The 18,750-nt window shown below is 43.5% G+C and overlaps 1 protein-coding gene and 1 non-coding gene across 10 annotated transcripts in view; both read right to left on the bottom strand.

Annotated features, from left to right (window-relative positions):
• Gon4l (gon-4 like) overlaps positions 1–18,750 on the bottom strand; it is an 86,221-nt gene that overhangs the window by 42,678 nt on the left and 24,793 nt on the right. For 7 of the 9 annotated variants that reach the window (XM_029538054.1, XM_029538051.1, XM_029538059.1 and 4 more), the window contains exons 4-13: positions 17,844–18,037; positions 17,112–17,186; positions 16,947–16,997; positions 16,345–16,395; positions 15,389–15,487; positions 14,039–14,158; positions 13,452–13,622; positions 5,210–5,402; positions 1,182–1,283; positions 228–268 (exon numbers count right to left, since the gene is read on the bottom strand). In XM_029538054.1, coding sequence (XP_029393914.1) covers positions 228–268; positions 1,182–1,283; positions 5,210–5,402; positions 13,452–13,622; positions 14,039–14,158; positions 15,389–15,487; positions 16,345–16,395; positions 16,947–16,997; positions 17,112–17,186; positions 17,844–18,037 — 1,097 coding nt within the window. The remainder of the gene's footprint in view (positions 1–227; positions 269–1,181; positions 1,284–5,209; positions 5,403–13,451; positions 13,623–14,038; positions 14,159–15,388; positions 15,488–16,344; positions 16,396–16,946; positions 16,998–17,111; positions 17,187–17,843; positions 18,038–18,750) is intronic. The other 2 variants (XM_029538058.1, XM_021195522.2) reach the window with 1 other exon arrangement.
• On the bottom strand, positions 5,725–5,886 carry LOC115063953. The gene has a single exon (XR_003843806.1). It is a non-coding gene; the product is annotated as a U1 spliceosomal RNA (small nuclear RNA).

Here is an 18,750-nt window from a genome sequence, read left to right as displayed (position 1 = left end):
CTACTCCTCATGTAGATGATCAAGAGCCTACTCCTCATGTAGATGATCAAGAGTCTACTCCTCATGTAGATGATCAAGAGTCTACTACTCAGAACTTTTTGGCCAATCTACTCCTAGGAGGCCTGACACAGGTAGATCATTCTGCTGGAAAGACAATCTCAAAGAGCAAAGGACAGAGCTTAACTACAGAATTCCACTAACCTACTGACTCAAAAATCACTACTCACAGTCTCAAACAGCTCTTCCATCAGCCCATTCACTTCTTTTTCTGTAAAGAAGAAGGAAAGGAGTTTGTTAGCAGAACATAGGTCTATTTTGTAATAAGAAAGAACTCTAAGGAGATAACAAATGCTGTTTCTACAAAACATCTGACCAAGGTTCTATCCATCCTCCATGCAACAACTTAAAAAGTTATGAAACATCAGCCATTTCTCAGGTCCTGCTCAAAATGCCCGAGACACATGAAAGAACAAGTTGGAGTCTATTTCCATCAAGTTTAAAGTCTAGCAGCAAGACACAGAAAATGTTCACTGATTTTATAATAAAAATGGAATTATAATCCCAGTTCTTAGGGGGTTGATGTAAAACCTTTGTTCATAATTTACAACCAACTGGGCTGCATTACTCAGTACTCTGGCTGGCTACATAAGTGAGTTTTTATCTCAAAAGCAAACAAGATGAACAGGCATACACATGGAGAGCTATCTGATCTGACTCTCCAGGTGGCAATCTCTTCTGTTTGCAGTGGGCCTTCTCTGTCCTGTTGCTGTTCACTACAAAAGTCTTAACCCTGCTTCAGTAGCTAAAACATCTCATCTTAAGTACTTCCCTAAGCCTTCCAGAGGACAACCTCTTTCAATAGACTGGGAATCTCTAAGTGACCCACCTAGCACCTACTGCTTTCTAGGTCCTTACTAATAATAAGCCTGCAAGACAAGGCCATGTCCACATTCATTTTGGCATTCAAAGTATAATATGACCCTTGCCGAGTAGAAAATGACAAACATAGGGCCATACAGTGTAAAAGCAAATAGCAGCTTTCTGCATATACACCTAATTTAAACAACTACGGAAATGAACAAAGGAGACATAATTGTCTTAATTTCAATTAGTCACAAATGTCTAAATCATCTACATACTAGACAAAGACAAATGGAAAAGGCAATAAGAGACAAACGTACTAGTGATTCTCACTGCCCGGTCAGTACGGAAATCCTCGGTGTCTGGTTCATCAAGATCTTCCAGGAAGTTATACTCTGGATCATCATCATCATCTGCCTCGTCTAGGGGGGAAATGTTTTAGACCATTATTCCCAACTCTGACCTTTTTTTCTCATAGAAGGTGACACTGGGCTTGAATGAAAGGAATGAAGTTTATCCAGTCTGGGGGCAGGGGCTGGGTGGGTTCACAGGATCTGCAGTTGGCTTGAGAGCCTAAAATAGCCTTCTCCAAGTTTCAGTGTTGTAGCTCTTTCTGGGGGCAATAAGGGCCATATAAGCCTTGGGGAGTGGGCAGGGGTTTCCAGAGTGGGTGGTTTATTGGCTGAGGTGCTGGGAACGCTTCATTTACATATAGAGGAATTTCAGGTGCTTGATGGACCTGTCCTTACAGGGAAAGAGGAAGTTAAAGCTGTAATTTGACCACTAGGCTGTGTGACTACCTCAAGGTGGCTGCAGCCCCTAAACAGGGAGAGATTGATCCTTATGGCTGCTGGTCTCAAGATGAGATTTCCGGTGTCTCGACACATTTGGACCTCAATCTTACTCCAGGCCTGATGGCTCACTTGCCCCACACTCTGACTCCCCCCCCCCCAGACAGGTCTCTCTGTGTGTGTGTGTGTGTGTGTGTGTGTATGTATGTGTGTGTATTTCTCTCTTTCTCACTTTGGTTTTTTGAGATGAATTTAGGCTTACTATGTAGATCAGTCAGCCCTTCTTTTTCTTCCTAAATTCAGGGATTATGGTCATGCATAACTGTACCACCATGCCCAGACCCCAACTCTGAATATTTACCTGTAGAAAAAAAAAATTATAGAATCTTTCGGCAAAGCATATATAATCCTTTTTATGTTAATGCACTTTTTTATGTATATGTATGTTCAGAAGCCTTGGTGTGTATGACAGTTTGGATAAGAAAGGCCCTCATAGCGTCATATATTTGAATGTTTGGTTCCCAGTTGGTGCAACTGTTTTGGAGAAAGATTAGGAACTGTGGCCTCTTTGGAGGAACTGTGTCAGTGGACGGATGAACTTTAAGGGTTCAAAACCTAAAACCTCACCACAGAGCCAGGCATGGTGGCACACACCTTTAAGCCCAGAGGCAGGCGGATTCTGAGTTCAAGGTCAGCCTGGTCTACAAAGTGAGGTCCAGGACAGCCAGGGCTACACAAAGAAACCCTGTCTCGAAAAACCAAAACAAAAAACAAAAAAACAAAAAAAATCCTTACCGAAGGCCCATGCTCTCCCTCCCTCCGACTTTCAGATAAGATATAAACTCTTAGCTACTTACTGCTCCAGTGCCACACCTGCCACACTTTGACATGATGGTCACTGACTGACAATCTACAGCTGTAAACAAGAGCTCAATTAAGTGCTTCATGGTGTCTCTTCACAGCAATTTAACAGAAATGAAGACAGCTTACATGTGGGGCTCAGAGAACAACTTGTAGGAGATGCTTCTCTTCTCCCAGCATGTGGATTCTGAGGATGGAACTCTGGTCGCTGGGCTTGGCAGCAGTCACCTTTACATACTGAGCCATTTCGCTGACCAGTGTCTTTCCTTTCTTTGAGATAAGATCACACACTAAGTTACATAATCTGGCCTAGTTGCTAAGTAGCCCTCCTTGGAGGACGTGTGCCACTGGGGCAAGGTTCAAGGCTAGGATTCTCCTACTTAACCTACCAAGTGCTAAGATGACAGACACGTGTCAGGAGAACCTCATGTGCCTGCGTTTTAGGTAACATCTCTATAGACCAGGATGACATCAAATTAAGAAATTCACCTGCTTCAACCTCCAGAATACTAGAACTGAACATGTGTGCTGGCCTGGTAGAAAAACATTCCTTTTTTGTTTTCTTTTGTTTTGTTTTTTGTTTTTTCCAGACAAGGTTTCTCTTTGTACCTCTGGCTGTCCTGCCTCCCAAGTGCTGGGATTAAAAGCGTGCGCCATCACTGCCCGGCTAGAAAAACATTCTTATTTGAGATAACTATTGCTCAAATTAAATACACAGAGACTACCTGGAAAGAAATGAATGGCTGGATGTGGTGGTACATACCATTAATCCCAGCACTTGGGAGGCAGACTCAGGCAGATCTCTATGAGTTCAAGGCTAGCTTAGTCTACAGAACAGGGGGTCCAAAAGAGCTCACTGGATAATGCTTATATGCCATGGACGAAACCCAGAGTTTAATTCTCAACACTGCTTAATATCAGATGTGGTGGTTTTAAGCCTCTACTACCTGAGACCCTGATTCAAAATAAATCCCAAAATTCAAAAAATGATTAAAAAGTAAAAAGGCTGCTTTGGTGCCGCACACCTTTAACCCAGAGCCTGGAAGACAAAGGCAGGTGGTTGTATGGAAGTTTGAGGTCAGCCTAGTCTATATAGCAAGTTCCTGCCAGCTAGGACTACATTTGGGGCTAGAGAGGTGGCTCAGCTAGAGTGTTTGCTGCTCTTGCGGAGGACTGGCGTCCACCTCCCAGCACCTACATCAGAAAGCTCACAGTCACCTAAGCTTCAGCTGCAGGGGATCTGACTATGGGTCACAAACACACATATAACTAATAATAAGTGTAACAGAGGCCAGCTACTTAGCTCTGCAGGTAAGGGTGCTTGCTGCCAAGGGAGACAGCCTGAGCTTAATCCTGAATAGTGGGAGAAAACCAACTTCTTTAAGCTCATCTGTGATTTGTTTATTTGTTTGTTTGTTTGTTTTTAAAGACAGGATGTCTCTGTGAATTCAAAGGCACCCAGGTCTACATAGCAAGTTCTATAATACTCTTTGGGCTAGCCTAGAACTTACTATGGAGACCAGGATGGTCTTGAACTCAGTGAGTTCCACTTGCCTCTGCATCTCAAGCCTTGGGATTAATAGTATGTGCCACTACACCAGCAATATAACTCCTAAGATTCCAAGCTGAACTTCTAGGCTCAGTGGTTATGACATTTGTTACTCTTTTTTTTTTCTTTTGGTTTATTTATTATTATACATATGTACACTGTAGCTGTCTTCAGATGCACCAGAAGAGGGCGTCAGATCTCATTACAGGTGGTTGTGAGCCACCATGTGGTTGCTGGGATTTGAACTCAGGACCTTTGAGGAACAGTCAATGCTCTTACCCACTGAGCCATCTCGCCAGCCCCATTTGTTACTCTTTCAGAGGAAGGTTTGATTCCCAGTACCCACAAAGAGGCCATAATGCACTCTAGTTCTAGGGGATATACGATATACTTTCTTCTGGCATCCACCCGAAGAAAGCTCGTGACTGGGGTGTAAAGCAGGAGAAGTCAAAATCTGTAGGTTCTGATGTCATTTCTAAGTGGAAAGCTCTATGTTGTTCAAGGAAATCCAGATGTTTATCACCGTTACAGGATGGTTTGTTTACCTGCTCACAGGGAAATTACCACTTTTCTATTATATGAGATTTTTAAAGTGTGTGTGTGTGTGTGTGCGCGCGCGCGCGTGTGTGTGATTCAGTTCTCTCCTTCCCCCATGTGGATCCTGGGGATTACAATCAGATCATTAGCTTGGTGGCAGACTTAACCTGCAGAATCCACCTACTGAAATCACTAAAATCCTCTATATTGATTCTAGTGTGTAAACAAACAAACAAACAAAAGTAAAAAAAAAAAAAACTATTCTTTTTCTGTCATGATTCCTTTTTTGTTTTTAATTTTTTGCTCATTTGATTTTGGAGGCTAGGGATGGAACCCAGATGGCTCCTCAGTGCTAAGCACATGTTCTACCCCTGAGCTATACAGCCCCTGCCTCTACAATATCTTTTGTTTGAGACGAGTATCATTATGTTCCCCAGCCTAGCCTCAAGACTTACAGCATCTTCCTGTCTCAACTTCCCACATAGCTGAAACAACAAATCCAAGTCACTAACCTACCCACAAACCCATTATTAAAGCTTCCAATCGGTAGCACTCATTTGCATGTATGCACGCTAAACAGAGTAGATAACTGCAAACAAAAATCACTCACCCTCGTTCTCCACGTCATCATTTATGAGGCCCCCGAGCCACTGCTTCCAGTCCTCATCATCAGCTGTATTTGGGTCATACATATCTGGAGTAATGTCTGGCGCCTGAAGCTCAGCCTCTAGCTGGCCCAGAGGAACATCTTTCAGTGGCATCTTAGAACGTGTTCGGAACGCAATGAGACTATCCTCCATGGACTGGGCAAAGTAGAAGGAAAAAGCATCCAGGATGTGAAAATAATGCTTCTAAATTCTCCACACTGCACCTTCTGCAATGCAGCCTACTAGTATACCTCTCCTCAAAACATTGTAGGCTTACTGTCTTCCTGGCTAGGAATGGTGGCCCAGCGCGTCGGAGGCAGATCTCTGCAACTTCCAGGCCAGCCAGGTCTATATAGTGAGATTCTGTTTCCATAAACAAAAAAGGTATGACAATGTGGATTTGCTTTCCTCTGAATCTCCTTTCCATTTCCTATAGGTTTCACTTGTCTGAATTTTTTTTTCTTTTTTATTAAATATTTAAAGGAAAATCATAAAAGCAGTCTTTCACTCCCACAAATTATACACTGGAATTTGCTGAGTTTGGAGAAATCACAGAGACAGCACATCCACAGTGCAATGGGTAAGCCTTGCCCTGGGAAAACCACCTTCCTAATCATGGCATCTTTCCTCCAGTAAGCATGCTATTTTCTTTCAAATTTATTATTTGTGTGTGTGTGTGTTGCCTGCTGTGGGAAGCGGGTTCGGCTGCGTGGCAGCCAAGACAGCACCCTGGCTCATTGCCAAGCCCCGTGATCCATGATTGTTTACCAAGAAACTGATCATGTGCACCTGAATGATCATGTGCTGCCCGCCTGACAGATAGCATCATATAGCATGATATTGAGTTACTGGCCTATCAACACATACCCTGTCTGCGTGCATGGCTCGTGTACAGAGTGTACTGAATGCTGACTGTATGATGAAGAGTGATAAGAGACTGAGTGCAGAGGGTGGAGGCAGATAAATTGGGCAATCCCCCAGAATAAAGAGGAGATAAAGGAGAATAAGCAGAAGCTGAAGGAGAATAAAGAGGAATAAAGCAGAAGCTGAGGAAGCTGCTTGAACCCTGCCATGGTGTACATGTCGTCTTTTCCCCACCTCTGCTGGCTGAAGGCTGGGGTCTGCGGAATCTGGTGGCCCGTACAGGGAACCTCTGAAAACAGCATCTGGTGGCCCATACAGGGACCTCTGAAAAGAGCAGCTGAATCAAGAAGCAAGAGCTACGGGTGAGTTCAGTGGAAGAGAGTAGTAATCTAGCGCTAGGAGGAGGTTCCTGGCACAGGGATGAAGTTAAACTCCCAGGGTATAGGGACAGAGTTAGGCTCCCGATAGAGGGATGAAGCTATGTTCCCGGTATAGGGACGAAGTTAGCCTTCCGGTATAGGGACAGAGATAGGCTCCCAATAGAGGGACAAAGTTAGGTTCCCGGTATAGGGATAGAGTGAGGCTCCCGGTAGACGGACGAACTTAGGTTCCCGGTATAGGGATAGAGTTAGGCTCCCGGTAGACGGACGAACTTAGGTTCCCGGCACAGGAACGAAGTTAAGCTCCCAGCGTTATGGGACGGAGTTAGGTTCCCGGCATAGGGACGAAGTTAAAAGTGAAGAGAGCAGGAGGAGATTGCTTCAAATATGAAAGTAAGAGCGGTGTTGGTGCAGCTGTTAGCAATTTAGAATTTATTTCAATCTTGCCTGGCAGACAAAAGTGGAAAGTATGCTGCCGAGTTAGAAAAGTTTTCCTGTGGCCAGGCTGGGCATTATAAAAGAGACTGTCCCAATCGCCCGCGGCCAACTACTGCAGCTCCTGTGAGACGTCCGAAATTATGTCCAGGGTGTCGTAAAGGCTCATGCAGCAGAAGCAGAAAAAGGCAAACGAGAAGCCACCAAAAAAGAAAAGAGGTTAAAGAACAAGAGAGTGAGGAGGGAAGTTCAGATGAATCATCTGACAATGGAGATGAAGTGACTAGCATGATATCTAAGTTGAGTTTGGGGAGAGGAAGGCCGCCTGAACACTCAGCACCTCCCTTGCCCTTACCTCCTCCCTTTAAAGGGGAAAGTGGAAGTGAAGGAAAGCGCAGTCACCATGCTTCGGTTTGGCAAAATCTGCCTCGCGAAGCTGGTGTCTTCCCAGTGTTTCAAGATCAGCAAGGGCAACGATATCATGAGCCATTAGATTGGAAAACAATTCAGAAACTTAAAGAATCAGTAACTACCTATGGCCCCCAAGCTACCTTCACTGTGACTCAGGTGGAAGGATTTCAGAGATTTGATATGACTCCTTCCGTTTGGCAAAATCTGTGTATGGCAGTGTTATTTGGAGGAGGTTACTTAAATTGGAAGGTTGTGTACCTTGAGTATGCTATTGAACAGGCTGCTGTAAACGCCACTAATGGCCAACCTGCAAATCTCAGCTGAAAACTGGAATCTTATTAGTAAATCAGAGAGTGGATTTGCTCCAAGGGCAGATAGGTATTCTGGAGCAATTAGTCTTTGTGTCATGTGTAACCCATATGTCAGGAATTTGTGTAACCTCTGTGCAGTATCAGAATTTTTCTCATGCAGTTAATTTGTCCCGCAAATTTGGATCCATACTATTAGGAAATTGGAGTCGTGGTTTCGATAGAAAGATGAAAGAATTACGGGCATCCATTGTTGCAGTGAATAATATCTGTGTGGAGATTGCCACTGCTCATCAGTGGTGAAGATGATCCAGGGGGACCTTCAGCTTCCTCAAGGATTGGGGAGGGATGGCCTTCTGGGGATTTTTGCTGTGTGCTGTATGTGTTGGCATGCTGTGGTAGATAATATGCATGCACAGACGGGTGCAGGCCGATAAACAGTTGTTGATTCAAGCTGTGGTGGCTATAGAGTCAGGTAATTCGTCCCATGTTTGGCTCAGTAGACTGGATCGTTAATCTATGATGGGTAAGACTTTCACATGTACATACCAACCTAAGAAAGGATGGTGAAAGTGAGTTCACCACACCTATGACAGGTAAGGATGTAACATGAATGAGGGCAACCTAAGACAGATGCAATCCCAGAGCCATTTTAATTAAACAAAAAGAGGGATATGTGGGAAGCAGGTACGACCACATGGCAGCTAAGACGGTGCCCTGGCTCACTGCCAAGCCCCATGATCCCTGCTTGTTTACCAAGAACCTGATCATGCGCACCTGAATGATCATGTGCTCGCTGTCCAACTGATGCATAGCGTCATACAGCATGATATTGAGTTACTGGCCTATCAACCCTGTCTGCGTGCATGGCTCGTGTACAGAGTGTGCTGAATGCTGATTGGATGATGAAGAGTGATGAGAGACAAGTGCAGAGGGTGGAGGCAGATAAATTGGGCAATCCCCCAGAATAAAGAGAAGAAAGGAGAATAAAAGATGCGGAAGCTGCCGGGCGTGGTGGCGCACGCCTTTAATCCCAGCACTTGGGAGGCAGAGGCAGGCGGATTTCTGAGTTTGAGGCCAGCCTGGTCTACAGAGTGAGTTCTAGGACAGCCAGGGCTACAGAGAAACCCTGTCTCGAAAAACCAAAAAAAAAAAAAGATGAGGAAGCTGATTGAACCCTGCCTTGGCGTACATGTTGTCTTTTCCCCACCTCTGCTGGCCGGAGGCTGGGTTGCGCAGCAGCCTGCATGTATGCATGTGCACCACATGTGTTCAATACTCAAAGAAGAAGTTAGACATCCTGGAACTGAAGTTACATATGATTGTAATCAACAATGTGGTGTTGGGAACCAAACCAGTCCTCTACAAGAGCAGCCAGTACTCTTTTAACTGCTGAGCCACCTCTCCAACCCAGTCATCAGTTTTAAAATATACATTTTCAACAACATTTATAAGATATATAATTTATGTAACATAAAATCCATACTTTTAAAGGGTATAATTGAGTGGACTTTAATATACTCACAAAATGATATAACAATCAGTTCTAAAACTCCTTCAATATTCTCAAAAGAAATCCAATACTCACAGTAGTCACTCCTTTCTAGCTCCTTCCTATTCATACTACTAATCTAGCTTCAGTCTCTATGTTGCCTACTTACTGATGGTTTTATGTACGGGAATTATACAATGTACACTTAGCCTGTTTCAAAGTGCTTGCATTTTTACATTGAGTTCAAAGGTCATCCCACCTGTCCAGGGCCCAGGATTGCTGCACCTTATGACACCATATTTTATCTACTCATTTACCAGATCCAGGACGGAGAGGACATCTCTGATAGGACTACAGTGGACTGGAGGGACTCTTAAAGGTTAGGCTCACAACCAAACTAAGAATTCTATTGCTTGCCAGGTAGTGGTAGTGCAAAAAGCAGGCAGATCTCTGTGGGTTTGAGGCCAGTCTAGTCTACAGAATGAGTACCAACACAGCCAAGCCTACACAGAGAAACAATGTCATTAAAAGAAAAAAAAAAAAAAAAAGACTTTTGTTGCTATAAATATTTGTGTGTAACTTTTGATTTCTGCTTTGTTTGCATTTATCTTGTGTTATTGTTATTGTTTTTTGTTGTTGTTGTTACTTTTAGCCCAGGCGGGTCTTGAACTGGTTATTGCTCTGCTGAGATTCTAAGACATTTTTTCTTTTCTATCTAGGCTGATAGCCTACAAATCTCAGTGTTCTTTCTGCTCCCATTCTTGCAGTGCTGGGGTTATAGACACACACTAAACCAAGCCAGACTGGTCACGGGGACAAGGGTGCTGGGCTCCGATTTCAGGTCCTCATGGCTGTACAAAAAGCTCTCTTAACTGCTGAGCGGTCTCTCTAACACTATTACAAATTTTTACATTTTTCTATCTTTGTGAAGACTGGCATTGGACTTTGGACTGGATTGTGTATAATGTGCACACTGCACTGGTAAGATGTTCCTCTCCCAACATTAATCCTTCCAGTCTACAAGAGTCATCTTGTGCTTTCCTTAATTTGTTTCTCCAGTGTCTTAAAGTTCTCCCTGAACAGGCACTTCCTCAGTGAGGTTTATCCAAGCCACCCAGGTAATTATAACTAGAATTCGTTCTGATCTCTTACTCAGCATGCTAATCACTGGTACAAACACAGGGGTCTGCTCTCTGTATGTCAATTCTGTATGCTAGTCTGGGGAAATGGCTCAGAAAGACACTTGCTGCACAAGCTTGAGGACTGGAGTTCCATCTCCAATACAAAAAGAAAGGGAGGAATAGTCAGAGATGGTTCTGTAGTTGAAAAGGTCCTGGCTTGGTTCACAGCCACAGTGGCTCACAACTGACTGTGACTCCAGCTCCAGAAGAATCAATGGCCTCTTAGAACAAAGAAAGGAAAAGGTGGGTATGGTAGCATGGTCTTGGTGAGTTCCTGGCCAGAAAATGATACCATCTCAATCAATCAATCAATCAGCAATAGATAGACAGACAGACAGACAGAATATGTTTGTTAGGTCTAAGAGTTTTTAGATAACATCTTTAATGTCTAAGTACGGAGTATCAAATGTAAATTTTTCTTTTGTAGTATCTCTTTAATTTCTTTATCCTCCATTACTACTCCAGCTAAAACTTCACGCACTGTATTGATCAAGGGTGGAAAAGTGGACACCTTGTGCTGTTCCTGATCTTAGTGGAATATACTGGTCTTCTATATTCACCATGATGCTGGGGAAAGGTCTGCACATGCAGGCTACGATGCTGACAGGTGCTCCCTTCATTGCCGTTCTCATCAAGAGTTAGGCTTTTTTCAAAGATCTTTCTCACATCTATTGATATGAGCATGTGCTTTCTATCTTTAAGTGTGTTTAGAACATACATTAAATGTATTGATTTTTTTTTTTTTTATTTTAAAGATTTATTTATTTATTATATGTAAGTACACTGTAGCTGTCTTCAGACACTCCAGAAGAGGGCGTCAGATCTTGTTATGGATGGTTATGAGCCACCATGTGGTTGCTGGGATTTGAACTCCGGACCTTCGGAAGAGCAGTCGGGTGCTCTTACCCACTGAGCCATCTCACCAGCCCCAAATGTATTGATTTGTGTATGATGAATCATCACCGCACTTTTTTTTTTTTTTTTTTTTTTTTTTNTTTTTTCGGGACAGGGTTTTCTCTGTGTAGCCCTGACTGTTCTGGAACTCACTCTGTAGACCAGGCTGGCCTCAAACTCAGAAATCTGCCTGCCTCCGCCTCCTAACTGCTGGGATTAAAGGCGTGTGCCACCATGCCCGGCTATCCCTGCACTTCTCAAATGGTTCTAACATGATCTCACTATGTCTTTGGTGAAGAACTCACTATCTAGAGCAGGCTGGCCTTGAACCCAAAGAGATCCATCTGCCTCTATCCTGCCTCTAAAAAAGGCCATTACTTTTCTGTTATTTACTTTTCGGCTTTCCCTAGTACATTCCCCTAAGAGGGCAGACTTTATGGGCAGCGTTCACCACTGTCAGCATCCTTCACTTGGTTTTGAGTCGGATTCTCATGAGCCAAGGCTGGGCTCCACTTGTTACCTAGCACCTACCTCCCTAAGCAGATATCGGGCATTGCTACAGTGTTAAGGATTTTAGGAATTGTTTGTTTTTTTGAAACAGGGTTTCTCTGTATAGCCCTGGCTGTCCTGGAACTTACCTTGTAGGCCAGGCTGGCCTTGAACTCAGAAATCCACCTGCCTCTGCCTCCCGAGTGCTGGGATCAAAGGCGTGCGCCACCACTGCCCAGCCCTGTTTTTTAGTTTTTTGACCCAGGGTTTTATTTTACCATGTAGTCTTGGCTAGCCTGGAATTCACTATACAGGTTAGGCTGGCCTCAAACACACAAAGATCTACATGCTTTTTCCCTTTCCAGTACTGGGATTAAAGGCATTTGCCATCATGCCCATAAAGGATTTTTAATAATCTACTACTCTGGGTGGTGGGAGGGGAGTTCGTGTGTCTGTTACACATATGTGTATGTATGTTGAGGAGCAGGAAGATTCTGGGAATTCAATCCGATCGTCAGGCTTTGTTACCAACTTTCACTTGGTGAAGTTTTCTGTTAGCCTTCAATTTATTTATTTTTATTTTTATACATATAGGTATTTTAGCCTGAATGAAATAGACCATTTGTATGCATTATCTACAAAGAACAAAAGAGGGAGTGTGACCCCCTAAATTGGAGTTGTAGGCAGTTATGAGCTAACTGAGTCCTTTGGAAGAACAGCCAGTGATCCTGTTTGTTTGGGGGGGGGGGTGGGTTGTTTTGTTTTGCTTGTTTCTCTTAGACAGGGTTCCCTGGCTGTCCTGGAACTTACTTCATAGATCAGGCTGGCCTTGAACTCAGAGCTAAAGGAGTACACTACACCAATCCTGGCATCAATGTTCTTAACTACTGAGCCATCTCTGTAGCCCCGGAACTTTATGTTTTTTAAATTGATTGTAGTTGTAAGTCTCTTATCAAAAATGTAGTTTGTAAATATTTTCAAATATTCTAGGTTTGTCTTCATATTACCTTTATCTTTTTAATTTTGTTTTTGGTGCTAGGATTAAAGGCATCTACCACTATGCACAGCTTATCTTGCCAATTTTAAATACTGTCCCACTGTTTACTCCTTTCTAAAAACCTGTCATTCTCAGTTGGGAATGGTAGTGTGTACTTTTATCCCAGCATTCGAGGGAGCTATGTTAAGGCCAACCGGTCTACCTATCAAGTTCCAAGCCTTCCTTCAAGGACTACCTACTATGGCCCTGTCTTTAAAAACAGAAAGGGGGAAAAAAAAAAAAAACCAAGACTGGGGTGTCTTTAATCCTAGCACTTGGGAGACAGAGGCAGGTGATCTCTCAAAAACCAAAATAATAATTAATAACAACAACTACAATAACAACAAAGCACTGCATTTTTACCTGAGAAAAGCAGCATAAAGCGTGAGAATTAAAGACAAACAGTAAAGGCACACCCACTTAAGAAACTGTCAATCCTGCTGGGCAGTGGTGGCGCACGCCTTTAGTCCCAGCATTCGGGAAGCAGAGGCAGACGGATTTCTGAGTTCAAGGCCAGTCTGGTCTACAAAGTGAGTTCCAGGACAGCCAGGGCTATAGAGAGAAACCCTGTCTCGAAAAACCAAAAAAAAAGGAAAAAAAAAAAAAAAAAGAAAGAAAGAAAGAATCTGTCAGCCCTGTCAGTCCCACCACCTTCTCCGAGCAGAAAGTAAGTAATGGTAAGCCATTCTCTCAGCAACTCCCTGGTGATGCTTACCTGGAAAGAGTCCATGCAGACAGGACTAGAGGCCAGCTCCTCATCCACCGCATCTAGCTTCTCCATGAAAGCACTGTCTCTGCTCTGCTTTGGTTTGGGAGGAGGTGGAGGCCCCATGGGCACAACCTCAGCACTGATGTGCCTGAGGGCAGGGGTGGCAACTTTTTCAACCTGATTAAAAGAGGACACTGTTAGGAAGCGAGGAGGAAGAGGGAAAGGCAGGTCTTCCACATGCACTTAATGTGGCATTTTCCTCTTTCTAGATGCAGACAGATGAATGGTAACTTCCACACACAGATCTAACTAGCTATCATCCTATTTCCAATGAAGCAAACAGAACACTACTTGGCTTTAAAGATAGCATGTAAAACATGAGAACTCAGGAGACCTCTCTGCCATGACTAGGTCTCAGTCGTCTCTTAACTGTTCTCTGCCATGACTAGGTCTCAGTCGTCTCTTAACTGTTCATTCACTTGAGCAACTTTGAAAAAGTGACAACCCAAAATTCCACTGATAGACCAGCTACTTATAAAAAGCAGCCAGTGCTCATCTAGCATGTAAAGTCTCTCTTGTCTGACGCTGGTTACCTCTGACAACATGCCACTCTCCTCATCTGTCTCGGCCACTTCAGAAGACAGCCGCAGTCTGGATCTCTTCACTCCCCGTGGAGACGAAGCAGTGCTTTCAACATCACTTTCCAATAAGCTCTAAAACAAACCCAGGGCGCTCTCATGTCTGTGCCCCAACCTCCGTCCAGAGCACAAAATGTCACAGCAGAATAAAGCACAAAATACCAGTCATTGGGGATTTGGGTTGGTAGGGTGGCACAGCAGAAGACTAGGCGTATGCAACCAAGCCTGGCGACCTGAGTCCAACTCCCAAGATCCACATGGTAGAAGGGAAGGACCTACTCTTACCAGGATGTCCTCTAATCTCTACCATCAAACTGTGGCACACACACACAACCCCACACACAGGCATATACATGCATATATACATACACACATATATATGTCACAGAAAGAATATGTCATGCATGTAATAATTGTATATTTCACAGAAAAAAATGAATTTTCAGTGACTTAAAAGCCTAGAGATGGAAAGATGGCAGGAATCAAATCTTTAGCTTTATCTCATTATAAACTGTTAAAGGATAAGGCATTAACAACAAAACAAATATAAAGGAGAAGGAAACCTTTTTTGAAAAAGGCCAACCATGGTGGCCCACACCTTTAATCCCAGCACTCAGGAGGCAGAGGCAGGAGGATCTCTATGACTCTGAGATAGTTTGAACTACCTAGGGAACTCTAGGCTAGCCACAGCTGCATCATGAGACCCTTCCTCAAAACTAAAATAAAAATAACATAAATTAATAATAACAAGGCTAGCACATCTACATAATGAGACCCTTCCTCAAAAATAAAATAAAAAAATAACATAAATTAATAACAACAACAACAATAAAGTCCATAAGCAGGAAGACTCACACCACAGTACATAAAGGTCTCTATCAGGTGATACATGGTTCACACCAGGTGATACATGGTTCACACCAGGTGATAGGTATAAAGCTGATGTAACTATAAAGAATCAGTAGCTACTATCAAGACTTCAGGGTTGGGGTACCACTAGTCTGTTGGTTTCTCAAACAGGGCCTAGAACATATTGTTAGCTAAGGATAAAGTTGAATCCCTGGCCCTCCCACCTGCACTTCCCAGTTACTGAAACGATAGTTCACCTTTGTGTTATACGGTTCATAATTAAATTTAAATATTTAGGGAGTTTGAAGAACAAAAAAAGCACCTCACAGCAAAGCAATTTCTAGGAGAAGCATGCCTCAATCATCTGTCTAGAATGGGTGACAACACTCATTCCCCAAGACAGCCCTTCCCATGAAGCCCAGCTTCACTCTCCACTAACAATGAGCGCCCACTGACCTCTTCAGCTGTCTCATCCTCCTCTTCCTCATCTGGCTGATACTCTTCATCTGAGGAGTCATCTTCTTCAAGGTGAATATCCACAAACTGGGGGGGCTGCTTTAATAGAAACACGCACGCAAAAGTGGGGGTGGGATTACAGAAAGATGGCTCAGCAGCTAAAGGCACAGCCCAGTGACCTGAGTTCAACCCTCAGGACCAGCATAGCAGGAGAGAATTAATTCCCACAACTGTCTGTCCTCTAACCTCCACATGCCATGGCGGATGCTCCCTCCACTCAACACACAAATGAATACATAAATATAAAGTAACAAAGACAAAGAAACAGAATAGGGTGGGAGACTAGAAAGCTCGGGGCAGGGGCTGGTGAAATGGCTCAGTGGGTAAGAGCACCCGACTGTTCTTCCGAAGGTTCGGAGTTCAAATCCCAGCAACCACATGGTGGCTCATAACCATGTACATAACCATAACAAGATCTGACGCCCTCTTCTGGAGTGTCTGAAGATAGCTACAGTGTACTTATATATAATAAATAAATAAATCTTTAAAAAAAAAAAAAAAAAAGGAAGCTCAGGGCAGAATGCATGCTCACCATGCATAAGGCTCTGACTTATAGCAGCAGCAGCCAAATGGGAAAAAGAAAGAGAAGGAAGGAGAGAAAAGAGAAGGAAGGAGGGAAGGAGGGAGGGAGGGAAGGGAAGCACACATTTGGAAAATAAAGGGAAGATATTAGGGAGAAAAGAATTCTACGAGACTAATGTACAGCCATTTCAAACAATACGGGCAGGACTTGTGTAATTCCACAAGATATACGGCTAGGCCTAACAGAAGGGAAAACCCAAACCTGTAAATAAAAAAAGACAGGTCTATAAAGTAGTGAATACAGAGGAAATAGTTAGGTTTCAAAACTGATGAAGTATTTTGGAAAAAGCAACAATGACTGCTTCTAAGTTTACCTTAATTTCACTGGCTTTCTTAATTGGTGAAATATTCCAAGTTGGAATTACCTATCAAAAAGAATGCAGGTAATAACATGAAGCTGTTTTTCCTTTTACTAATCATCAGAAAGAGCCATCTGCTTAGTAAGTAGCTAGAGTGGGCTGTAGTGTTGACTGTCACTAAGCACAGTATCCTAAAATATCTGCAGGATTGATAATCCCAGCACTTGCAGGGCTTAGAGGAAGAATGTCAAAAGCTCAGAAGAGCCTGGGCTACCCAGTGAGATACCAGTCAGCCTGGGTCATAACGTATGGACTGCCTCAAGCAACCCCCCACCACAGCACCAAAGCTTCACAGCTAGCAGAAGGGAGCACTACCCAAGAATGAAGCCTGGATGCCCTTGAGCCATGCCAGGGTACCACAGGAGAAACTGGGTGAGGCACTCACACTTAAAATTCAGTGTATATTAGGCAAGCTCACACTGAGCTAAGAGCCCCAGCCCACACAAAATTCTGTCAAGAGGCAAACCCAGGCCACAGTTGTTATTGACTTCCTTCACTGTGAATAACCTAGAATGAGACTCTACTTCCCAAGATAAAGAGAAACTCAGAACACATACCACTCCTTTCTCAACAACTTCCTTCAGTTTAGAGCGGGTCATCTTAGGCTCCTAAGAAGGGACATACAATTATGATGTCATTTTTCGAGTCTGAGATGTGTCAAGTTGTTTACAAACACCTACATGGCCTCCCACACTTGGAAAGCCTGACAAAAAGCTACTCACAAACAGCGGCATGTCTTCTGTCTCACTAATGGCTGCCTTCATCATAGCCACAACATGTTCATTTGTGATTACTTCCTGAGGGGAGAGAGGAAATCCCACGTTAGGCCAAGGGCTTTGCCATCAGGACTATAGTCAACTGTACGAAACTCTGCAGCTAGACTTATGGAGGATAAATGGAAGCTAGATTCTCAAACAGCTTCAACCTAGGGTCAAGTGAGGCAACTAAAGGGAAAAAAAAAGACAGATGCAAACCTTGAAACAATGTGGGAACAAATGGCCCCACTCATTACTTGCTATTGGAGTCAGGAACATGCATACCAGGTAAGAGAATTAGGCATCAAAGGCATTCTTTTTTTTTTTTTTTTTTTTTTTAATTTTTTTTTTTTTTTTTTAATCTTGCTAAGGATAAAACCCTGGCCACTCTTATGCATGCTAGCTCTCAAAGGCATTCTTTACATATGTACAAAGCACTACCAACTACCATGGCTGTTTTTCTGACATGGTCCATTATTGATCTAATCAGTGGAAGGAAGTCCAAGTAGCTCATCTTCTCAACACAGGCGTGTGCTGAGTGTATGCTGAGTGCATAGAGAAAGCTATCTCAGGATGTAAAACACCTTGTCACACACAAAAGACAAAATTGCTAATCACAAAAGCAGGAGTGGAGGGTGTGTGTATCTGTTCCCTCTGGAAGTTTCTGTGCAGACTGAGCAGCTGCCCACGCTGACTCACATGCAGGATGTTTCGGACATTGACTGCTGTCAGATTGTGCTGCTTGGCGCCGTCCTCCAACGTGCGGTCCAGCATGTCATCCAGTTTTGGGTCATACGCCATCGTCCCTTGCTCCATACCCTTCCCATCTCGCTTCCTCTTGGTACCCTTTTTAGTTTTTTTCTTTTTATCACTTTCTTCACCATCTTGCTCTTCTGCAAATAAACCAAGAAGAACATCACCAGGATCTAAAATACTCCTCTAGGAACTTAGGTCCAAACCAGCAGTGAAAGGAGACCAACCTCAATGCTGTCTGACTCAGAAAACCAAACAGCATGATGTGGCAGTGATGGCTTATCATGAAGTTGGTAATGGTACCATGGAACTAGGCATAATAGCTAACACTCAGCTGGGTAGTGAGCAACTTCAATCCCAGAACTAGGAAGCAGAGGCCAGCTTGGTCTACACAGTGATTTCCAGAACAGACAGTAAGAGCTAAATAGTGAGACCTTGTCTCAAAAACAAAACAAAACAGCTAACACAAGCCAGGCAGTGCTGGCACATACATACATAATCCTAGCTGATCTCTAGGCAGAGGCAGAAGCAGGCAGATCTGATTTTGAGGCCAGCCTAGTCTATAGAAAGAGTTCCAAGACAGTCAAGGCTACACAGAAAAACCCTGTCTCAAAATAATAATAACAAAAACAAACAAACAAACAAAATAAGAGAAAGGAAGGAAGAGAAAAAACTGACACTCATGAAACATATCTGGCAACCTATTTGATAAAGACTATTAATTTAGCCGGGCGTGGTGGCGCACGCCTTTAATCCTAGCACTTGGGAGGCAGAGGCAGGCGGATTTCTGAGTTCGAGGCCAGCCTGGTCTACAGAGTGAGTTCCAGGTCAGCCAGGGCTACACAGAGAACCC

This window comes from Mus pahari, chromosome 4 (genome assembly GCF_900095145.1).
Source record: "Mus pahari chromosome 4, PAHARI_EIJ_v1.1, whole genome shotgun sequence".
NCBI classification, from domain to species: domain Eukaryota; kingdom Metazoa; phylum Chordata; class Mammalia; order Rodentia; family Muridae; genus Mus; species Mus pahari.
This window is presented reverse-complemented; position numbering and strand designations above follow the sequence as displayed.